At 49.4% G+C, this 23,048-nt stretch overlaps 1 protein-coding gene across 1 annotated transcript; it reads right to left on the bottom strand.

Moving 5' to 3' along the window:
- Positions 1 to 1,313: 1,313 nt before the first annotated feature.
- On the bottom strand, positions 1,314 to 21,730 carry LOC128721522 (protein capicua homolog). The gene is made up of 18 exons (XM_053815283.1): positions 21,156 to 21,730; positions 15,192 to 16,942; positions 14,001 to 14,697; positions 13,046 to 13,907; positions 12,845 to 12,956; positions 12,535 to 12,756; positions 12,298 to 12,419; positions 9,888 to 10,639; positions 8,031 to 9,800; positions 7,481 to 7,922; positions 6,831 to 7,379; positions 4,978 to 5,267; positions 2,611 to 3,851; positions 2,361 to 2,512; positions 2,152 to 2,289; positions 1,813 to 2,042; positions 1,602 to 1,740; positions 1,314 to 1,526 (listed from the first exon to the last, which is right to left on the bottom strand). Exons 2-18 carry the CDS (start codon positions 16,562 to 16,564, stop codon positions 1,405 to 1,407), a joined length of 9,213 nt encoding a protein of 3,070 aa, XP_053671258.1. The 5' UTR covers positions 16,565 to 16,942; positions 21,156 to 21,730; the 3' UTR covers positions 1,314 to 1,404.
- Between the last annotated feature and the right edge of the window lie 1,318 nt (positions 21,731 to 23,048).

Below are 23,048 nucleotides of genomic sequence, written 5' to 3'. Positions count from 1 at the left end.
GAAGAACTTAATATCGAGGGAATAATCTTTAGAGAACGTGCGTTCTTTTTAAATGTTTATGTATATTCTTGCGCTTATGAAACTAAAATCACCAGCTGATCGCCACTATTACGAGAGATGATTCCATCAAAAACAAAGGATTCTCCTAGATCTGCTACCAGATAAGGATACGCGCCTCCATTGCACTCTTTTTGTTCATCGGCTGCCACGCTGCTCATATCTAGCATCCGAAATGTAACATGTAATAGCATGTGCAGCTCATTTTACACCTTCGTAACGATGCGTGATTAATCTCCTCGTACAAAAGTTCACACCACCTATCTTCGCTAGCTCGTCCTGTTTCAATAGTCTGAGGGAATAATTATGTTTTTCATCTTGCCCACACTTGCAGTGTTCTACCAATCTCCTCCACAACGCAGATGATCGCGTTACTTTATCCGGAAGGATTATGTACGGCATACACCGTACCATGGTGTTTTTAATCGTATTTCATTTTGGAAAAAAATCCAAGCAAACAAGAGGCCACCATCCAACTCCAACGCCGTATTATATTCAAAGTGATGGGTGGCCAACTCTTGTTTTTTTTTCGAAAACCAAGTACCCCCATGAATGCATACAAACTCGCATGCTGATCGTATCAAAGACGCTGTTTGGTGTAATCGGGGTGCGTGTTCGTGTATTAGTTGTTGAAAGGAAAAAAATCCTCTGCAATAAAGCATCGGTTGCATTTTTGACCAATATCTCATTCGTGAGTAACAACAAATGTGTCACATATTTTGGGAACGGATCTGTTTTTCCACACGTGCATTGCACAGGGAATAGGGACTACTTTTTTCGTTACATTGGTAACGGTATTTTGCTGTCTGTAGTAAGCTGCTTAGTAACGCAGCTTAAGGTCTATTACTATTGTAGCTTTATATGTTAATAAGTTTGCTTTAGTTTACCGTACTATTGTAGCTATTGGTAGGTATTGGTATTGTAAGGTTTTAGAAACATATCTGTGTTTATTGTAAATTGCGTGAAGTTTTACTTCTATAATCGCGAAAATCATATGGTCATAAGTTGCAAATGGTGATCCACAACCGCACAAACGGAAAGACCTATCCGCACCTCCTCGCGCGGCTCAGATTTTCATTCCAGTGGAAGAAAACAGGTAATCAAACAAATGGGATCTGCAATCGCGACTGAATAATATCTTGAGTTGTGTTTTTATGTCACTTAAACTATTACTTCACATGTGTGCGTCCGTTCAACAAATTCGCATTTCCACATTCCTTCAAAAGCGTACCACCGCCCTCATTTCAGTTGTTGCAACATCTCCCACCCCAGCGAGGAAACCAGCTCGTCAGTCACCCGTGTTCACAAAATATTAGTCACTGCTTTTCTACCTATTCCAACCAACTACTAGTTCGGCTGGTGTTGTTCCTGATGTTGCAGCTGCTGCTGCTGCTGCTGTTGCTGTTGCTGATGATGATGATGGTGCGTGAGTTGGGAATGGTGATGCTGCTGGTGACTGTCGGACTGTCCTGGAAGAAGAGCACATGAGAATGGTGCGCCCATGCGGCGAGGTTGCGACGCAACGCGACCCAAATTCCACATACCACTGTTAATTTCGGTTGGCGTAATCGGACCGGCTGACTGCGGCGTGAATCCGGGCTGCTGAGCCATCGACTTTTGGCGCACCTCGCGTATCTTTAGCTGCAGGCTCTGCTTATTCGGGAATATGTCGCTGTGAGCCAACTGGAATAAGGACAAAAAGTGATTAAAAAAAGCCTCCTTTAAAATGGGTTCACACGCCGCAACTCAACCCACCTGGAAGCTGTTGGTCGCGTGCGTTGACGGAAACATGCCGTGCTCGTTAAATAACTGCACCACCAGATTGCGGCGTTGCTCGAGAATCTTCCGGTGGCCCTTCTCTTCGGCCGAGTTGACCGACCGCTGCGATGGTGTCTTGGGTGTGCGTGGTGACCGTTCATCGGTTCCTGCAGTCCCACCCGTGCCAGCTCCTCCTACTCCTCCGCGTCCCATTTCGGCCGACATTTCTACAAGATCGGAAGGTAACGTTTATCGCATTCGAACATTAGCTGCGATCCCACGTGAGTTCCCCACTGCCACTAGGAACTGCAACGGAAGGCCTGCACACTGACGTACCTTTGCACTGTTCCATGTTAAAGTCGGGTCCAAAAAAGCGATTCCCGATCACGTACGAGCTGGACGGTGTAGCCGTGCTGGACATTGGGGGTGCGCTGCCATCCGAGTGCAGATTATTGTGCTGCTCATCGTCTGGCACTGGTCGAGAAGGAGAGAATGCATGAAGCCTCAAAGCTGCAGACATTGTTTGAGGACCGTGCAGAACTTACGCGTTTTGTGGGTTGTGGTTTGCTTTTTGCGATAGTTTTGCGTGAACACTCGCGGTGATGACGCCGTGATGGCACTGGGTGAGTGGCAATCTTCCGGCTTGAACTGGGGTAAGGTTTTGAACTTTTTCTCAAAGTCAACCTGCCGAAGCACGCTGTAAACGAGAATGAAAATGCATGCGTACGAATAAGCAACTATACGGCCTTCGTGAGTCGCTACAGTGGCACGCGCAAAAGGGCGCGCTACACCTACTTATCCATGTCATCCGGTTTGGCCTTGCGGAAGAAGGCTTTCTTGGCCGCGGAAGGCGATATCTGGCTGTGGTAATCCTCTATCGATGCGGACGTCGGTGTAGGCAGTGCGGACGGCATCGACGTGTGATGATGATGGTGGTGATTGTTCTGCTCTCCCGAGGGCGGGTTGGTATCGTCCTCTCGTTTGCCCGCAGCATCCCCACCACCGTCCGGTGAATGTTGCTGGGTCGCAACACCACTGTTGCTGCTACTGCTGCCATTTCCGCCACTGTTACTGCTCATCTGACGCCGCTGCAACGGAGCCCGACCGAGCTGGGCCGGTGTCGGTGCAAGGATGAACTTCTTGCTCTCTGAAGTGACTCCACCGACCGCTTCTTCGCTACCGGTGTAATCCTCGTCGGCGTCCTCTTCGTTCGACGGATCGGTACCGGGTTCCGGACCACCGTTGTCTGCCACCGTCACCGGTAGCCTGCCTTCGCCGGAGTTGTGCTGGTGATTGTTGCTACCGTACGCCGAGGAGACGTTCGTCGAGGAATTGGGCGTTATGGGCAGATGTCTGGAGCCGGGTGATTCCGGTGGTTCCTGCTTGATCGTCGTGTACTGCTGTTGAAGGTGGTGGTGTTGATGCTGTTGCTGCTGTTGCTGCTGCTGCATTTGCACCGGATATCCCTGTGTTGTGGAGATGAGAAGATTCGGTAGCTTGCCTTGGATCAAATATTGTACGGGAATGGAGGTGGTGGTGCTGCCGCCAGTGCCATTAGCTCCGTTGCCATTGGCAACCACTGTCGCTAGCGCCGCCGGTTTGTTGGGCATACTCGACGACGACGACGAGCAAGATGATGAGGTGTTGGTGGTGATAATAGTGGAGGTGGAAGAGCAAGATGAAGTAGTGGATGATGAAGATGGTGCTGCAGTCGCAGTCGGAAGGATGCTGGCAAGCTTCACTTGCGCCATCGTCGGCTGGATGATTCCGTTGCTGGCCGCCCGCAACGTGCCAGCGGTTGATGAGGAAGATGACGGTGTTAGTGCGAAAGCAACGGTGGAGGTGGAGGAAGAGGAAGCTGAGGAGGAAGAGGACACCGGGCAGGAGAGAGCGGTGGATGGCGATGCGGAGGGAATGGCCGCAAAGATTGTGCTGGCCTGGGCCGGTTTAAGGGCCGCCGCGGACAGGTTGGCGAACGAGATCTTTGACCGATCGCTCAGCGTGAATGGCTGGTTATCGGGAAGGACTAGGGCAAACTGGAATTGAGAGTAAAGTGTAAAGTAAGTGGGAAGAACCGTTAGTAACAGGAGCTAGAGACGTAGTGATTATTAGTCGCGGTTTGCCAAGGGCGGTTCGCTGAACGAAAAGCAATTGGAAGCGCGACAAAAACTCGAAAATCGAACGTGACCGACTACTTGAAACTACTAGGGGGAGGAAAAAAAAACGAGCGTCTGAAGCGTTTCGTGCACGCTTGTACACACTTGGTTCCAACCTGGTTGGATATTACTGATGCCAAGGAAATAAAAACAAAAAACAAAAGAAGAAAGATAAAACGAGGCTAACCAGTGCATTTAAACTCCAGGCAAGAGAAAATTTACGCAAACTTCCGCTACAACGCTACGCAAGTAACGAACGAAAAAAAGACAAAATGTATTCCTGCCAGCGCCACTGCGGAACCCGGAACATTACTTTGAATACCGTGCGCACTACTGAGGGTGGGTTGCTTTGCTAAAGGGATTTCCGGGAAAGAGTTGGAGACAAAAGCATAAACCGTCGCTTGTGATTCTCCATAAGGACGATTTCTACAGCATTCCGAATGCAGCGGGGTGAAAGGATAACAGGGAGGCAGGATACGCTTCCGGTTTTTATGAAAAGCGTTTTTGTTTTCTTAGTGGATTTGGGGTCGTATTCGAAGGGCCGGAAATCAAGCAACCCGGGAACATCGGTCAACAAGATCGGTCAACAAGATCAACAAGATCGGTGGTCCGTTCCCAAGCTGCTGCAGGCAGAAGGAGGAACAATTGAGGGATTGAGGAATGAGGGTGGTGGTGCGTGTCCTTCTTGGGCGATGATGAGGAAAAATGGAAGATGATAATAAAGTGATATGATGAGATGCAACACATGATCAACTCTTGCATAAGTATGAAATATCCATGTGGGATAGCTATGGATCGATGCGAAATGTGAACTCTACAAATAGCTACGCACTACGAACCAAACTACGGAGCATTACAGGACAATTGCGTGTCGATGGCACGCGTAATGTACAGATAAAAAAGCGTGTCGTTTAAAGCAGCGTGCCTCTGCTATGTATTTAAGGCAAGCAGTAAGAGCAGCAACAGAAGCAGGACGCCCTGCAGTCTGCTCTCGGTTAATGCTTACCTGCGGGCAAAGCATGAGCTTCTGACGTCCTGGCAGACGTTGGGTTGCGGATGCAAGGATTGTCGTCGTGGTGCCACCGCCAGTCGTCAAGTCGGTGGTGCCCGTTCCTCCTATACCGGTGTTGCCAGAGGAACTGCTGGCTGACGAGAGCAGCTGATAGCCACCGCCACTTCCGATGGTGGATGGTTGATGCAGCGGATGTAGCGTTGTTACCGACGACAGCGCAAGGGACGAAGGCAACGCGGAAACGGACACCGGTGGTGGCGCCGGGGATGATGTCACGGGAAGAACTGTTGGATTTGTTGGATTAATCATTATAATCGTTTGTTTCAGGTTGCTGGTGGTGATGTTTGAATTGCTTGCGGCTGGTACAGTGGTGAACGGCACATTGGAGGAGTGATGTGTGGCGGTTGTGATGGGAGAGAGCAGATGATCGAGGTTCGAGGTGGAGGAAGTGGTGGTGGTAACCGCACTGGGTCCTTTTTTGCTGAAGGTACAGGCTAAAAGCTTCGACCCGCCAGCACCTAGGGCAACAGTCGTAGGGATCGTATTGGTAGCAGTGGTTGTAACAGTAGCACAGGAGTTGGGATCAGGCACAATGACACAGTCAGAAAAGTGAGGGATGCTGTTAGTGGTACACAAATTCGCATTGACTACACTAGAACTAGCAGCAGAGGAGGCGATGGTAGTGAGGATGTTCGCGGTGGGATTGACGACGTTAGTATGTGCCCTAGTGGCGCCTCCACCAGCGGTTATCAGGATCTTCTTCGTATTATCCTTCCCCGTCATCGACAGACCGTCGCCATTCTTCGTTTCAACACTGGGCAGCAGCTGGGTGGCGGTTGTCGAGGATGTCGTGCACGAACCATGCAGCAGCAGTTCATTTAGGGAAGCTTGCGTCAACACAATTATGCTCCCACTTGGCAGCGAGTTGGCCGTAACCGTTGACGTGGCAGATGGTGCTCCCAAGACCAATCCGTTGGTGCCTTTAGAAGGGACACAGCTGCTGACTGGCAGCGTGACCGTCGATACTGGTTGTTGCTGCTGATGTTGCTGATGTGCTTGCTTCACCAAAGATGGCCGATCAATCAGGATCGTTTCGTAAACCAGCGACGTCGGGACACTCGGACCGCTGCACGCGATCGGTGACTCATCGATGTCGAGATGTGATGGAGGCGCCATTGCGCCTGTCGGTGGTAGGTGAGTCGTTTTGGCAAACAATGGAAGATGGTGAGAATGGTTTGAACGTAGCGTAGTGCTTGCACCAGCCGCGGTCGTGTTGATGAGGAACGTCGTTGCGCCGATTGATCCTGCGGTCGCTGCACTAGCCGGTAGCGATGTTTGGTTGGCGGGTATCGTGGCCGTAGAGATCGAGGAGTTTGCATTGGCTGTCACACTTACGACATTCACAACATTTAGGGATTTCTTTGTGGCATGAGCAATGGTATTGGTGGTGAAGATGTTAGATGAAGCAGTAACAGTATCACTATTTACAACATCAACTGAACGGTTAGATTTGACGGTAGCGGAACATGTGTTAGAGGTCGTGGTAGAAGAAGTAGTAGCAGTAGTAGAAGTAGTTATGAAAGTACTAGCACTAGCAATGATAGTGGCAACACCGGTAGCAGTAGAAGTTGTTGTATTGCTTATGCTATGTGTCGTGGAAGATGAAGGCTGATGATTGGAAGGATGAACAACATCTAGATGAGTTAGATGATGATTGCTTTCGATATTGTTAGAGTTAGTACGACTCGGTTGATGAGTACCAAGTTCGTTCACGCGAATGTTAGTGGTGGTAGTGGTTGTAGAAGTAGTAGGAGTAGCTAGGCTGACAACATCCACTGGTAGATTACCTTGTTTCATGCTCATCACTATAGCGTTAGTACTAGGCTTAAGGTTTGCATTGTTACTAGTGGTCGCGTGGCTACCGTTTACATTCGAGATCGTGTAACAGATGGTGGGATTTAGATCTAACAGCGATTTACATTTGTTGCCATTGCTGCCTCCACTGCTACTGCCAAGACTGGTTCCACCGCCCTCCGAGGAGCAGCTACTGCTCGGTGGCGTAACCGTCACCGTTGAGGTTGCTGCCGCCGTCGTCATGGACTCACTGCCGTTGCTGCTAACAGCCACCAGCAGCTTGTGCTGTTGCTCGGTACCATGATAGAGCGGTGCACCTTGCAAATGCTGGTGCTGCTGTTGCTCCTTGATGGCCGCAGTGGAAAAATTGAAGATCGTGTCTATACTGCATCGCGTACCACTGCCGGTGGTCAAATTCTCGCCAGGTTCCGTCTTGATTGTGGCGGCCGTCGGTGTCGAGGGAGCCGGCGAAAGCAGATACGAGGGATGGTCCTGCTTTCCGAGGGTTTTCGGGCTCTGTGGCATAGTTTTAAATGCTCCTCCTAGAGGTAAAACAAATGTATAAATGATAATTGTACTTTTCTGTTACAACAGCCGTCACCGTGTTCACTGCTGTATCGTAAACCGTGCTAATGATGCTTACCCGTCGGTTGGAACGGTGACACGCCAACCGGATTCTTCGGGCTGCTATAAGCATATCCAATCGGATGGTGATGATGATGGTGCGGAAGAGCATGATGATGCTGGTAAATGCTACCACTCTGACCACCGGAACTACTGATTCCAGCGACGTTTCCGTTACCGTTTCCGTCGGTCCCATTACTTCCGCCAGATCCAACCGATGTTCCACTACTACTGGTGCCACTTTGTGTGCCCTGCTGCTGTCGTAGCGCGGCCGCTTTGATGGGCTTAGGTTTGCACGTCAGTGACGAAGATGCCGAATCCAGTGAGGAAGGATTGGACCCACCGGGAGTCGCACCAGTTCCTCCGTTACCGACGCTTGTCAGTGCTTTTATCGAGTAATCAGTCGCTACATCGCCATTGTTACCATGGTGATAGTCACTTGAAACCATCGATTCTGAAACCTTTAGAGAAAAAAAAACAAAACGTAAAATGAGAGCCCTATCCGAGAGCGACATCACCGGTACCCATCAGGAAAATAATAACCGTGAACGCAACGAGCCGAAGCGTACCTTGGTAGAAGAACTTGCACCAGTAGCCGGAGCAGCCGCTTTGTGTCTAAGTTCCCCATGGTCTTGCCTGCTTTTGGCGGTGCCAGAGATGTCTTCCATGTCCGAGTCGCTTACCTTTTCCGCGCACTTCAGATCGAGCTCGGTCTCCTCGTCCTGCAGCACCATCGGTGCCGACGGTGGTGCAGCGGACTCGTCTTCCGCGATGACCATTTGCTGGTCATCATCGGAAACGCCGTCACCAGCAACACCACCGTCGCTCTGGTCCATTTGTTCGTCCGCGATGGAAATCTCCATTCGATCTTCGTCATTTTCTCTTTCCTCTTCATCTAACCGCCCCGATGAGGGTGTCGTCCTTGGAGCGTCGACAACCATCGCCTCCGGATTTGTGTGATTTCCGGTACTGGCCGACGACGGTGGGGCAGCCCCGTGGTTACCCGTTGTCACTGGCGGCAGCATCATCATGGACGGTTCGGGAGCTTCGTCAATCGTGTTGTACGGTGCGACGGTCAACGGAATGATATCGTTGCCTGCTCCAGTCACCGTCGACGACGCTGCGGTCGAAAGCATCGACAGTTCCGAAGGCGTTTTCGGGCTTTTTTCGTCAAACGAATCGTTGCCATCGAATGAATCGATCCGCCCACGGCTGCTGTTGCTGCCTCCTGATGCCACCAGCCCGGCACTGGTCGGTGGGACACCTCCGGTACCGTCCTTCGCCGAGGAGGACGATTTGCGACGATCCTTCGAACACCACTTCCACTCGGGGTGCGCCTTAAAGTGAGCCTCTTTCACCTCGCTTGCCAGCTCGTGATACTTGGTTTTCTCTTCCGGCTTTAGCGCGTACCACCATTCACCCAGGATCTTACTGACTGTTCGGTTGTCCTGATTTGGATGCTTCTGATGCACCAACGCCCGGTGGCGCTTCGAGAAGATCATGAACGCGTTCATGGGCCGTCGGATTTTTGCGTCCTTCTTGCCCCCCAGCGGACTCTGTGGTTCTTTCGGCGTGCTACAACTGTTGCCTCCTCCTCCTCCTCCGCCTCCCGCACCAGTACCACCACCACCGTTCGCAACGGCGGCCGCCTGTAGCGCCGCGCTGCAGGATTGGGTGCGACGCTTTGCGATCGATTCGGCACTTTCCGTCGACCCTGTCTTACTCCCCGCTGTCGATTGTAGTACTACCGAGGCCGGTGCCTCAATGTCCATCCCTCGCAAAAGCTGATGGCTACCTCCTGTAACTGTTCCTCCTCCTCCTCCTCCGGCTGGTGCGCTGGCGGCACTACTGCTCGTTGTGGTTACTGTTTTCACGGGCTCTGCTTCAAAGACATCATCGTCTCCCTGCTCGTCGTCGTCGATCGATACCATTTCCTCCTGGGCTGACTGCTGTTGCTGGGGTGGTAGTGGTGGTGAACTGTACATCTTCGACGGTGCGATACCCATCGTCGACGATGCGGACGAGGACAGCTTGGTTGTTACGGTGGAGGCGCTTCCAATCGGTGGCGGTTGCGAGGCAACCGCTGATGACGCGGCTGATGATGGAGGTCCTGCTACTACTCCTGCTGCAGGTGGTCCGTAGCTTTGCGCTAGGTGCGCGTAGTGCGGGTGTTGGTGATGAGGGTGATGGTTGCTCTTGGCGATCGCCGACGGACTGTGTATGATCGGAAGCAATGCATGCCATTGATAGGTGGAACCCGTGCTAATTCCGTTTTTTGGCACGGTCAGGGTTTGCTGATGTTGACTGGTCAGTACCACTGCGTGCTGCTGTTGCTGTGGAGAATGCTGTATTTGTTGCTGCTGCTGTTGCAGTTGCTGCTGTTGTTGATGCTCTTGCTGCTGCTGCTGCTGCTGTTGTTGCTGCTGTTGTTGCTGCTGTTGTTGCTGCTGTTGTTGTTGCTGCTGTTGTTGTTGCTGTTGTTGCTGCTGCTGCATGATCGTATGATGATGATGAGCCTGTGGAGGCTGGTGTGTGGCAATCTGCAGCCGGCCGGATGTTACCAATGCCTGGGGATGCTGCTGTTGCAAGGACATCGAATGATGTTGCGATTGCTGCTGCTGGTGCTGCTGAAGTTGCACAACTCCGTTAGATGGCGGAGAAGAGTCTACGATCACTTGCTGCTGGGACGTTGGTCCACTGCTCACTTGGGCCGGATAAGTTGCGTAGATGGCCGACGGGTGTGCCGAATGCTGCGAATAGAGGGGCGACATTCGAATGACGCTCGTCGCGTGGCCAGTCGGTGGTGGGGCAACGACCGCACCGGACACGGGCGGTTGCGCGGGGCGTAGTAGTTCAGGACGAATTAACTGATGGTGATGGGAACCGCCACCACCATGACTTCCCACGCTTCCTACACCACCGAGACCACCGCCAATCACATGCTGGGGATTTGGGCTGGGGGTGTTGGTTTTGTACTTGCTGCCACCACCACCACCTCCACCACCACCGACACTGCCGTGCGGCTCGCTGGATGGGGCCGGACTGCCAATGGGCAGGAACAGGTTCTGTCGGTTTCCGATCATTACTGGTGACTGTGTGGCCAGTGGAGAAGACCCGTGACCCGTGGGCGACGAGAATGAGTTACTCGGCGTCGCCGAACGGGAGCTGCTCAGGGACACTGAAGAGAGAAGAAAGAGAGCAGAAAATAGCATTAATTTATTGTGCAATTATAGACCTTGAAAGCAGTGATTTTATTTTGCACTAGTGATATTTTTATTACTATTGACACATTTTTTTGGTGAATTTATGCAGAAACTACTTGATAAGCAGCACGTCTTTTTCAGAGGAGTACAACGCGGGAAAAATTACATCCAACAATAATATATTTTATCTCTCGAGAACTTATTTAATTTCTATACAATCCAACTCACACTCATAAGAATCGAACTTACAAGATGGCGATCGCACGCCACCTCATTGAAGTATTTAATGCAGATAATAAATATGATCTATTCAACTCCACCTATTCAACTACAAATTAAAGACTCCGAAAAATGCTACTACACGTGGTTTGCGATCGAAAAATTCACTCGTCACTGAAATAGAAGTCACTTACGAAGACATTTGATGTACAGCTCGGCACCACTTTGCAGATCGTACATGTTCATATTCACAAAGTTCATCTTTTCAGCGATTTTCAGCGATTTTCAGCGATCTTACGCACTAAAACCTATCACTCGTAAATATTTTTAGAATAATCAAATTCTAGAAGAAAAAAGCTTTTTAAAACAGTACGGTCGCGTTTGATTGTACCAACACCACGGGTATCCAATTGCTGCAGCGTTGCTTTTACACGCGACAAGCTCGATCTTTGTACTGAACACACGGTTTGCATTGGCTTGAAAGTCCTTCGTCCGTGATTGAACCTCTACACACAGAGGATTAGCAACTCATTACCACACATTTTCAAGAACAAGAAGATGGGAGTGGACAGTCTTTGTCTGAATAGAAATGTTTTTTTAAATAACGACTCATATGAACGTATGAGTATGATCGTATGACTGTAATGGAAAAATGCCTTAACGGCAAATGACACAATTTTTGTACAAGTATAGATTTCATGCCTGTGTCTCGTTGATGAAACAGAAAGTAATTAAAAAGCTGCACTGTTGCAAAATTATTTCTGCATGAGGGATTTAAAATATTCTGCTGGCGATCATTCTTGGAAGTATTTATTTTCACATGGAAGAAAAACATCTCGAGTTCTCAGCTCATAATGTTTTAATGCTACTAATTGTAGTATTTCAGAAAATTGTAATAAATTTCATCTTTATTAGTTGGTTATGACGAATGACATAAAGTTAAAACGATTTGAATTCATTTCAATTTACAGCAGAAACTACTATTTCCATTGTTCTATAGCAAAAATAATGACTGGCTGATCTTATCGCAAAACATAACTTAGTATCCGCCCAAATAGATCAAACACCGTTGCGTGCAGGTTTGTGTTAGTAAAGTTTTGTTTTGATACTCTAAATCAGATCGTGCTACAGTTAAGCTAGAAAATTCCGCAACTTTCTCACATTTGCGATTTGACATAGCACGTGTTGCTTAAAATACTTTTTTTCCTTACGCTAACATAAAGACAATTATTTTTGCTTTAAAAAAATAGCGATAAGAATCGGCTTTCGCTCACGAACAAAAAGAAGAAACGATAAAGATCGGAAGAAAGAAAATGGTATTATTTTGCATTCATTTGATTCTAATTATTATCCAAAAAAGACGTTGTAAAGTAAGATTACAAGCTACCTAAGAAAGTACTAAACATTAACTCACCAAGCATATTAGCAGCATCGGTTTCGTCCTGGTCGAATCGTCCCGCAACACGATAGTGCGGAGATGTTTCGGAATCTCTGGACGTTTCCTCATCTAGCTGTGTTTTGCTGCTCGACCGGCTGCTGTTTTGCGGAAATACGCAACGAAAGGATTGAATTTATTTCATTTCTGCAAGCTAGATACTTAACACGTCTCCCCTTGATGCATCTTACAGAAACACCAAAAAAGACCACGTACCTATTGAAATGATTCGTCACCGAGCTGGTGGAAGAACGAAGTGTATTGTTGCCCTTTTGGCTAAGGTGCCTTGAGCAGTAGCCTCTTCGTTGAGATTCCTTCGAACAGGTTTCGTTCGAACACAGCCTGCGCCACTGCTTGCCATTGAACTTCTTCCGTATGCCGGTCGGTGTTGACACTACGTCGCCCTTCTTGAACCGGTGCGGTGTTGTCGCTTGAGATCTACAAATCAGACAAAAAAGATAAAATATAAAACCCACAAAACGCTCGGTCGAGAGCCTTGCTTATTGCACAGCATGTCCGACGCTACCTTGGGGTTGCTGGTTGAGATCGAGGTGTGCTTCGTTGGTCTAGTAAGCTTGAGGTACTTCCACGACTTTGCATGCTGCTTCGCTTGCTGCTGCCTGAGTATTTTTCCGTTTCTGAAATCGCATAATTGTGACATCATTAGAGCATAAGATAAAATTGCAACTGCACTCTTTTGCACAGCGGAATCATCTCCATTACCCACCTCCATCCATAGGGAAACTGCTTCGGACTTCGTCATCGCTTTCGTTGTCGTAGCTACGGTTGGTGATGCGCAGATCATCCGGACTAAGCGTCGGTAATACTAAACCGCTAGTACTCGCGATAGTTCCGATGGGCCCAGACGTGCTGCTAGAAGCCACCCCCAGCGGAACAACCGCGTTTCCAATGTGCGCCGGTGCAGGAGTCACACCGACCTGCGTTGGATGGTGAGCAGCATGGTGCTGCGAATTAGACCGGGAGTGCGATCCATTTCCGCCGTAATGATTGACGCCCATATCAACACCAGACGATGCGTCCCGTTCGCGATCGGCACCGGTCGTAGACTGTGTCGATTGAAAGGGCGATGTGGCGGCACTTCGGTAATGATGCTGTTGGTCGTCACCGGTCGAACCCGGAAGCACGTGCAGTAGCGATCCGGAGCTTCCCGGAGGATCATACCGTATGCCGGCGCTGGCCATTCCGCGACCCTGTGTTATGCTGATGTTGCTCTTGTACGCCGCACTACCGGTGTAGATGATAGTGGCCGAGGGTTGGCCGGTAATTGCACTGGAAACGCTCTGCGTTCCACTAGCGGTGGAACCACCGTGAAGATGTTCGCTACTGGCAGCGGGTGTCAGCACGTAGCTTACAATGGCAGGCTGTTGCTGTTGTATCTTGCCGATGCCCACGTCAGCATGGTGATGGCTTGAACGGTGTGGTTCCATTGCCATGGTATTTCGGCGGTCCGCTTCAGCTTCAGCAGCGGTCATGGAATGATGGCTGCTAGTACCATCCAAGGCGTCCTCTAACTCGTCCCACCATGGTGGTTTAAGCAGGCGCATATCAACTCGTTTTACTATTCGTAGCTGTCGAGAGAATGAAATGTAGGGGGAAAAAAACATTGTAAATATAGAACTGATTTCAATCAACATTTTTCCCTCAAATCCATCGCTTATTACCTCCTTCTTGTCGCCATCGTCAGCACCAATAATCTGCACCGAAAACTGCTTCTTATTGGCGTGCACCTCTTTCACGAAACCCTCGATAAACACGTCACCGCCGCTGGTTGCTGCCGGATGTGGATGGACACACGTGGCTCGTACGCAAATCCGCACCCCCGGTTGTAAATCGGCCAGCGCTGGGCACACATCATCTATGATGTCCTGTCGGCGGTGCACATCATCCAGGACACCTTCGTACGTCTGGTGGCTGCCCTCCGGATGGTCAAACCCGATTACGATCGCACCCGGTGCCGTAGTTGCCCGTATACGACCTGAATCGTAAACGCCTTTCCGGCGTGCCAACACCCGGTGGTTGATCCATTCGCTTAGGTCGATCAGTGGAGACGACGCAGTCGCAGGAGCACCACCGTATTGCTGCTGCTGCTGCTGACCACCGGTGATGGCATGCGACGCGTCCAGCAACGTGCCGGAAGACGACGAAGCGGATGGCGGTGGTGATTGCGATCGCAGCTGCTGCTGTTGATGGTGCGAAACGTGCTGATGATGATGATGGGCAGGTTGATAATGATGCTGTGGCACGGAGAACGATGTTGGTACCGGATGCTGGTGGACGGGTGATGGTGTCGACGTGACCACTCTGTTGCTGCCACCCGACGATGGAGGCGTAGGTGAAGGTTTGTAGCTTCCCGGCGATCTAAAAAAACAAAAATCGAGAGAAGCATAAGCAAGGTGAGTACTTTGTGTAAACACAAACTCCATGATGTATCCCCTCGCTGGTACATGAAATGAATGATGTTTATGCATGGAATACGACGTGTTGCTTCAGTGAAACCAACCAACAACCGTCCTTCAAAAGGTTCTAGTGTTCACATGATTATCATTGCAAAATTTGGTCCTTCGAGCATGAAATGCGACCTCCTTACGGAATGACACATATGTTATGCATGCTGCAACGATTATCCTGGCACTGCTGCCTGATAGTAGGACGCACTGAGGATACTGCCCAATGCATTTTCAACTGCATTAATTGTCTCTCTCTGCCTGAAACCCCGACCCTGTCTATTCACCGTGGGTTTAGTAATTCAAATGCCCGCGAAGCCGACATCCGGGGGACGGAATATTCATTCATTTCACGTGAGGAGTATGACCACTTCAATGTCCCAAATTCGAAAACACTCGTATACATACCCGTACGCGGGAGTCGTGTAGAGTTTCTTACTACTAACGTAGTACGTTTCGGCCGGCGAGGACGATTGTTGCATACGCAACACATGCTGCTGTTGCTGTTGTTGCTGCTGCTGTGAATGCCGTATCGTGGCCGGATCGACTGCGAGTAATACCTGTCGATTGTGCCCAATCACCTGATGTGGCGGATGGGATGTGTGTTGCTGCAGAAGAAGCGAATTTGCTGGATCGATGGCACCTGAAGGTGACGACGTCGCTACCGACGTGGCCACCGGCTGCTGCAGCGTGATCGTGGAAATGGTGAAGCTCTGAGATCGGTTCGTCGCGATGGTGGAGGAACAGGAGGACGTGGAGGAGGAGGAGGAGGAGGTCAATGTGGCACCGTTACTGTTGCTGCTACCGGTATTAATGTTACTAGTGCTACTTATGTTACTACTGGCAATGCTCATGCCCGGGATACTGCTGCCGCTTGTCGTTAGGTGCTGCTGAACCGGAAGCGCAGCATGGTGCGGTTGGTGCAGATGGTGCGGCGTATAGAGCGACCCTACGGGGCGTTGCTGCAGATGTTGCGGTTGCGGGATGCTCCCATTACTAGCCATCGTAAGCAGCGTGGCCGCGGCTGGGCCGGACGTAAGATTAAGCATCGCCGTTGCACCATTTCCTGGACTCGCACGGTGCAAGGATCCGCTCGAGTTGCTTCCTGCGGGTGATGATTCAACCGATCGGCGACCGGAACAACTGCTGCTAACCACCAACGTGGTGTCATTCCCGCTGTGCGTTCTTGATCCGGCAGCTGGATGATGGTTGCTGCTGCTGCTATTGCTGGAGTTGCTGCTACTACTGCTTCCCTCGTTACCAACAACACCGCCATTGGTGGTGGTGCTGAACTGATACGCCTCGTACACACCGTTTCCCTCAGTTGCGGTGCCATTTTTGTACACTGTCGTTCCCGAACCGTCCAGCATTCGCTTCTGGCTGTCGTTTTCCGCCTCCGTAACATCTCCACCACCTGTGTCCATGGGCTGAGGTACTGGTTTGCCCGCAGGCAGCGCCGGAACAACCGCCAATGGTGGTGGCGGAGGTGCCGGTCGGTGCGATTCCATCTCCTCCAGCTCGGCTAGGTCGAACTTTCGCTTCTTCGGATGCTGCCGAGGTGTGGCATTTTGGTGGACACTTTTCTCTGGTGGCACCGCACGATCGACCGGCGTCACGGCTGTTTTCCCGGGGCCACCACCGCCGGTACTCACGGTGACCACGGTCGTTGTCATGTTGCTGCTGCTACTGTTGGCCACACTGAGACTCGCATTCACCGCCTGTTGGTGTAACGCTGACGATGAGGACGATGTAGCTGGCGGTGCTTGCTTTTGCGGTATCATCCTTGCCCCGTGGATTGGCTACTCGCTGCATCAATCCGTGGGGACACTCTTTTGGAGCACGGTTCGCTGGCTCCGGGGGTTGGCGACGATTCGCGCCTGGGCTCGACGATTTTCGGCCCCTTTGGCGTGCTACGGTGTTATCCTTCGCCTGAAAACCGCCATGCTTGATCCGGCCGCCGTGGAGCCGCTGCTGCTTTTCCGATGTCCTCGATTCGAATGCCCGCGATCATGCACGTCGCCGCTGGTTGCGTCCTGTGACTCGTGCTTCGTTTTGTGTTTGTTTTGTTTCTAGAGTTTCTTTGCTCTAGCGCACTCCTAATCTCTACTTTCCACGTTCACGTTTTGCTTGTTCGTTCGTTCGGTTAGATTGATCGATTCCTGCAATAAATGAGAAAGCGAAATAAAAGAAAAGAAATACATATTAGTGGATGTGAAAATTTGACAAGAACATGTGTGGAACGGTAAAAATAAGTATGCAACCATTTCCACTTATGTCAGATGGGTTAGATGACGACATTTAAACATAAGTTCCGAAGCTGTTTATACAAAAATTAGCTGCATTGGGCTGTTGCATAACACTTCAGAGCAACTTTTGGAATTCCAACTTCCAAGCAAGGAATTCCAACTTGCCTATCAATTAACACGACCCTACACATTGAGGACACCCAGCACAGCTTTCCTTCACCTTTCCACTGCCTTTTCCCGGTGATAGAAAGCAAGCAATGTTATCAAAACAATATCGTCGATCAGATCGAACCTGTGAGAAGCCGCCGTGCATTATGAAGCGCTAATGAGCGGGCCCATTTTGCACGCAACGGAATGTTTTCGAAGGGTTCGCACAAACGGCAACCAATTGCACAGCCCCCTTCTATTCAATTACTTTCGTGCATTGTAATCGCTTTAGCATCTCGAACGATCGTGTTCCTCACTCATCCGTGTCTGTCCGTTTTATTCCCACGCCAGCAGGGCTTACAGGGCAGAAAGCTGATCCGAACATAGCTCCATTGCATGAGATGGGACCGGGGGTCCGATAGTGTGCCGCTGATAACTTTGCCCTGTCGGTCCTGTGCGGGAAATCGGACCTAGCTACGAGCGGGGCATAGTTAAGTAGCCGACTTGCGTCCTCTATCATCGAGTTCGAGCAATATGCTAATTAAATGGAGAATCTGGTTTTGTTTCACTTTTTTTTTGTTTGAACCTTCCAGCCAATCTACAATCCCACAATTTGTGGCGCCTTCCGCCCACTCCGGTGCGTTTCGTGTGAGATATGCAAATATTGTACGCACGTTCCGGTACATCCGGAGACCACCCTGTGTGTGGAGGAAATCTTGCAAATGCATTCATAGCTTACTCATTGAAGCACCGGTGAACGTTGAGAGCCGTAGATCGTAGCAATTAGGATTAGATCGATAGATCATGCCTAGCCTGACAATGTTGTTCACTTTCACACCAATTGATGATGTCAAAAAGCAGCGAGTTTTTGGGATGCTATAAACATTAAAATTGAATATCCTTGAAATTAAAATATGCTTGTTTTATACCAACAGACAAGATACCGACCTTCACAAAAATGATTTTTAATTGGAAAATCTGATGACACGAATGATTTTTTGACATAAGTTAACGTGTCGGAGGGTTATTCTAACCCACGGGGATAGTACTGCAGGAGGAAAGATGAATTATTTCGCCCCCTTAAAACCCCATAATGAATGCCAGCAGCAAACAACCTCGTCGAAGGTTGAAAACCACGGCACACTCAGCTGATGTTGGAGTTGCGTAGCGAGCATAAATATATGCTGCCAGTAGGGCAACGGACTACCCACTCATTCTAACGTGTGGCGTACCTTTCAGCGTAACCGGCATAAATGCATCCCCCTTCGAAAAAAGCGGCCACAAGACGCCGTACGACGCAGGGGTTGTTCGTCATCGTAAGCGAAGTTGAAAAACCTTCTCACCCCTCTTCGTCATTTCCATTCCAACGTGTAGGTAGAGAACCTGTTTGCCGATTTGTGAACCTTCTTTCTCAGCAAGAAAATTATGAGGATAACAAAAAAAAGAAACGCACAACCCTAACCGGATCGCACAACATGAAACGATTTTTAAAGCCACCGAAAAGGCGTTATGCTGCAGCTTGAAGATGGCATATTTAGCGCGTAGGTGGGGGAGGGGGGGAAGGGGTTTGAGGCATATTCTATTGTTTATCATGCGTGATAGCTGGGGTGGCCACGTTGCTAAGGGTGAATAATCATCAGTTGCAATCTGATGACGAAAATGTCCTCCCCTTGCGTCATCTTGGCTGCAATACGGGTGTAGATGGTATCGAGGAAATGCATTTTTTTTCTCTTCTAGTGAACACGAAGCCGCAAAATTTCTTCTCATGTTCCAAAGAGGACCTAATGAAGGGAAGACACTATGAGGGAGTCCCCTTCGAACAGCTTTACACGAGAAGAGCGCGTGGGTAGAGCTACGGGAGGAAAAAAAATATGCCCGCAACTTCAACGAGCATCACATAAGGACGTCCATCTATTTATGGACAAGAATGCGCGAACGTGCAATGGCGCTCGGGATCCAACAGGGGGTTAACAAATCGCAATGAGGAAAAAGAAAAGAAGAGCCTCCAGTTACAGCCACACTCGTGAGAGCTTTTGTGACGTATTAGCCGCCCCCGTCCGTGCGATGGAAGATGGATTTATTTCGCGTGGATTTTTGCTCTCTTGAAGAAGTGTGTGAGAAAGAAAGAGAAAGGTGATACGCCCGATAAAGTTGAAGTAGCTCGCGATACATTACCGGAGGCGTTGCTATCGCGACAGCAACAAAAGGGCATACTTTTCCCTGCCGATGTCACGCGTGAAAAGGAAGCTTTCTTATGTTTAAATCCCTTGTACATACGGGCCCGAAACCAAACGAGAGTACAGTACGCGTGTGACTCGACGGGAGTTGCGAGTGCTGGTTGTTTTCGCATTTGAACAGGTGTTTGCGATTTAAAAGAAAAAAAACCCCTCACATCTGTTTCGATTGTCTGTCATACAGCGGGGGTTTGAATTTGTGATCACTCAAAGAGAAGATTGAATAGGGGAAAATGGCACGATAAAAATATGAATATATGTTCCGATGTGAAGATATAACACATGCTTGTGGCAGCAGCAAAAAAAAACATTCCAACACACTCGTACACGTCCTTACACCATACGAATTGCGTCTTGCTGGAAAATGCCACCGTTTTCTAAACTGAAAACCATTCCATTGCGTTAATTGCTTCTCAGGTGCGGTATTATTAGCATCACAAATCCACATCCGTTATTTATCATTTACGTCCAATTATGATATGAATACGCTTGACAGAAACACTCGTGCAAGCAAAGGCCAAAACCACAAAGGGCGTGAAAAAGAAGCAAAAGCGAGGCGTTTTGAATTCCATGCGTCTTGGAAGGCACGTGTCCTTTTTCGCCCCACCCAAAGAGTGTGTCCTTTCTTTCGGCATATGTCACACAGGTGACTCCTTTGCTGATGCATGATTTACGTATATTGATCGGAAGAGTGCGTGTTTGTATCCCACGGCCCTTGCCGTACATTTTAGGTTGTGTTCACGTTCAGACGACCTTGCGTTTTGGGTAAAATGGAGAATGAAAACCTATAAAAAAACTCGTTTACGTGTTGCCATAACGCTTGCTGCGTATTTAAAAAAAATCTGGTTTAGCTTGGTTACCAATAGGATGGTACGCAGTGCAGATTGGCTCTTATGTGTTGCGTTATGATTATTTTTTTTACGTATATACCAATTTTTCTTCCGCTCAAAAATCGTTGAAAATGCAATGATACTTTGGCGTCATTCGGCATTCTTTTTCACCATTTTGTCGTACTCCTACAGCGCCGTAATTCTCACCAAGCTTTATTCGAATCCTGTTCTAACCAACAAGGAGTCTAAGGTGTACGTAGTTGGCCGTCCACCTGGCACGGTCGCACACACACTTGCGCCAAAGGCAAAGCATAGCCAACACAAGAACGCCACCTCGCACCCACTAGGAGGGAGGGGTTTATGGGGTTTATAAATATAAATTTTAAGTAAATATAGCCCAACCGATGTGTTTACACAGGCCATTCGCTCTTTCTTCGCCGCCGCGCTCAGGAATCTCTCCGCCTTTCGAATTTTATGTCATTTTTTGTGCTTTTTTCCCCACCGTCCCTTCACATAAGATTGGGCGAGAGCTGTATTGGGGAAAAGCGAGTTCGGAGCAGAGGTTCAAGGAAGTGTGTCGCACTGCATAGCAACAACGAAAATCCCTAGCACTGAATAGAAGCTTTGCTATAGAGCCCATTTTCGTTGGGGTTTAGTACCATTTCGAGATTACTGTAAGCTGTAAATTGGCACACGGGAAGCCATTTAATCACTTCAGTTCTGTGGCAGTATAATCGTAATAGCAGCGTACTACATCAGAATAATACTCTACGATGATCAACTTAATCCGTCTGCACTAGTCACATCGCTTGCGATCCCAGCGATAATCGATTAAAATTATATGAATGCTTACACTGAAAAAACTAACAAAAAAATCCCTAATCGTTGTTACGGACAATATGAAATAAAACTTACCTTCAATCCTATGGATGCATGGTTTTTTTTTCCTTTTTTTCTTAATTAAAACTCGCACCTTTCGATCCTTGGGGTACATGCAGTGTACGCAGCCACCGCGCACGTGTTCGCAGTGGGGTAAGAAAAGCCACACAGCACGCAGCACGCAGCCAATCTCCTGCACCTTAACCGCACATCATACTCCAAAGGTCGCTCTCGCTTTCCTTGTGTAACTTTAAAACCCTTTTTAAACCGCTGTCAGTTCCGTTCGTTGGTGCAACCCAGGGGTTGATTTCCGACTTCGACTTTGTTTATTTGTTGTCAAGCCAGCAGCGCAAGGATCGCGGCGCGGTTTCGCGATTGTGATGGAATTTTGCCTGTGGTTTAGTTTCTCGCGATTTCAAACGTGAATGATTTGCACCTACACGGAGCATACACATGCACGACATAAATTGCACACAACGCCAAATGTGAATAAACACGGCTGAATTCGTTTCGTTCCCCGTTTGACCGGCGACAATAATCAACAGTCTGCCTTTAAAAGGGCCTCCACCAGCACACTCCCGGTTTCATTGCTCTTTGCACACAATCGTACGCGCACATACACACACACACACACACACGTATACGTACGATGATGATCTTTCATCTGATGCGTTGATGTTGCAATCCGACAACGATCGGATGAACGCTGGGGAAAAACGCGCTTTTCAGTGTGGCCGGTTAGTCACCACCATGTATCGATGCTGGGCCTTTCGTTTAACATACACACAAGCACACACATACATATACAGATACACTGGCCCACCTCTTCCTGCACGGGTGACGGGCCGCAGCTACAACGCCAGTACGCACCGTCTCCGTCGACGAGGCACGGCCATTGTCGCAGACGATCACGGACGGCTGCTCGCGGACGTGCACGCACGAGTGGGGCCAGATTCCATCTACGGCAGGCAACGCACTGACGATCGCACTCACCCGAAAACCCCGACTGGACACGACACGGGATCGTGTGCCAAGGTTTGGTTACTACTACACTGGTGGTAATCGATTAGTCGGTTCGACGGGCCGATAGTCGATCGTTTTGACAGCGCCGATGACAGCGCAGGGTGGTTCCGTACGGCGGAGGGCCAACAGCCGCCACGGGAACCGTTTCTACCATTGCTGGGTCACTGCTGGGCGTAGCATCACTGTCGGATCACAGGGAGGGAGGGAGAAGGGAGGGCACTAACACAACAGACACACAAACAAGGCATGCGTGCATGCACACCTAAATCCACTGCACCATAGCTCGCATGAATGTGCACATCTCCTACGCGTGCAGGAACTCCGCTAGTGGTGAGCAACTACTGCTGGAGAGGTGCGTACGTGAAGAACAAACCACGCGCGCACTATAACACGATAATCACAGTGTCACAACCCGCTGGTTCGTCGTTTAGGGGTGGGTTGTAAACGGAATCTGCACATACGGGAGAGACAAACTTATAAATATAACGCACACCATATGAATCACGTGCGAATTTGTTTTCGGCTCGACGAAAATAAATGTCCGCGCAGGCGAGAAGGAAGGGATCAAGCTTGCAATGGAGGAGCTGGTGTTTACACACGCGTACACAGCGAGCTACGATGCATTCGCGGCAATCAAACTGCCTACTGAGACAGGTGTGGCTGTCAGGTGTTCTCGCTTGAAAACAACCAACTGTCAAATGAGTGCCGTTTCCACGCTACACCGTCGCGATCGCAAGTAGTGAACCGCGCGTGCTTGTGTGTCTCGCCAAACGGTGTACACTAGACACTGAAAACGGTCAAACGAAACAACGACCCTTGACGGTTTCCCCCGCGGGAGTATGTATTTCCGGCGATGCTACCGTCCGATGATCATTCGCTCGTTCTCGCTCGCACGTGTGTCTTTTC

Source organism: Anopheles nili, chromosome 2, assembly GCF_943737925.1.
Source record: "Anopheles nili chromosome 2, idAnoNiliSN_F5_01, whole genome shotgun sequence".
Lineage (NCBI taxonomy): Eukaryota > Metazoa > Arthropoda > Insecta > Diptera > Culicidae > Anopheles > Anopheles nili.
The sequence above is the reverse complement of the archived record's forward strand: the minus strand, read 5'-3'. Positions and strand labels throughout refer to the sequence as shown.

Bases quoted from the DNA above. Each gene is read 5' to 3' on its own strand.
- LOC128721522 (XM_053815283.1), bottom strand. From the start codon at position 16,564: ATGATACCGCAAAAGCAAGCACCGCCAGCTACATCGTCCTCATCGTCA. The intron at 12,420-12,534 runs GTACGTGGTCTT...TCCGCAAAACAG, and splicing joins GTGACGAATCATTTCAATAG to CAGCCGGTCGAGCAGCAAAA. The intron at 10,640-12,297 runs GTGAGTTAATGT...TTCTCTCTTCAG, and splicing joins CGATGCTGCTAATATGCTTG to TGTCCCTGAGCAGCTCCCGT.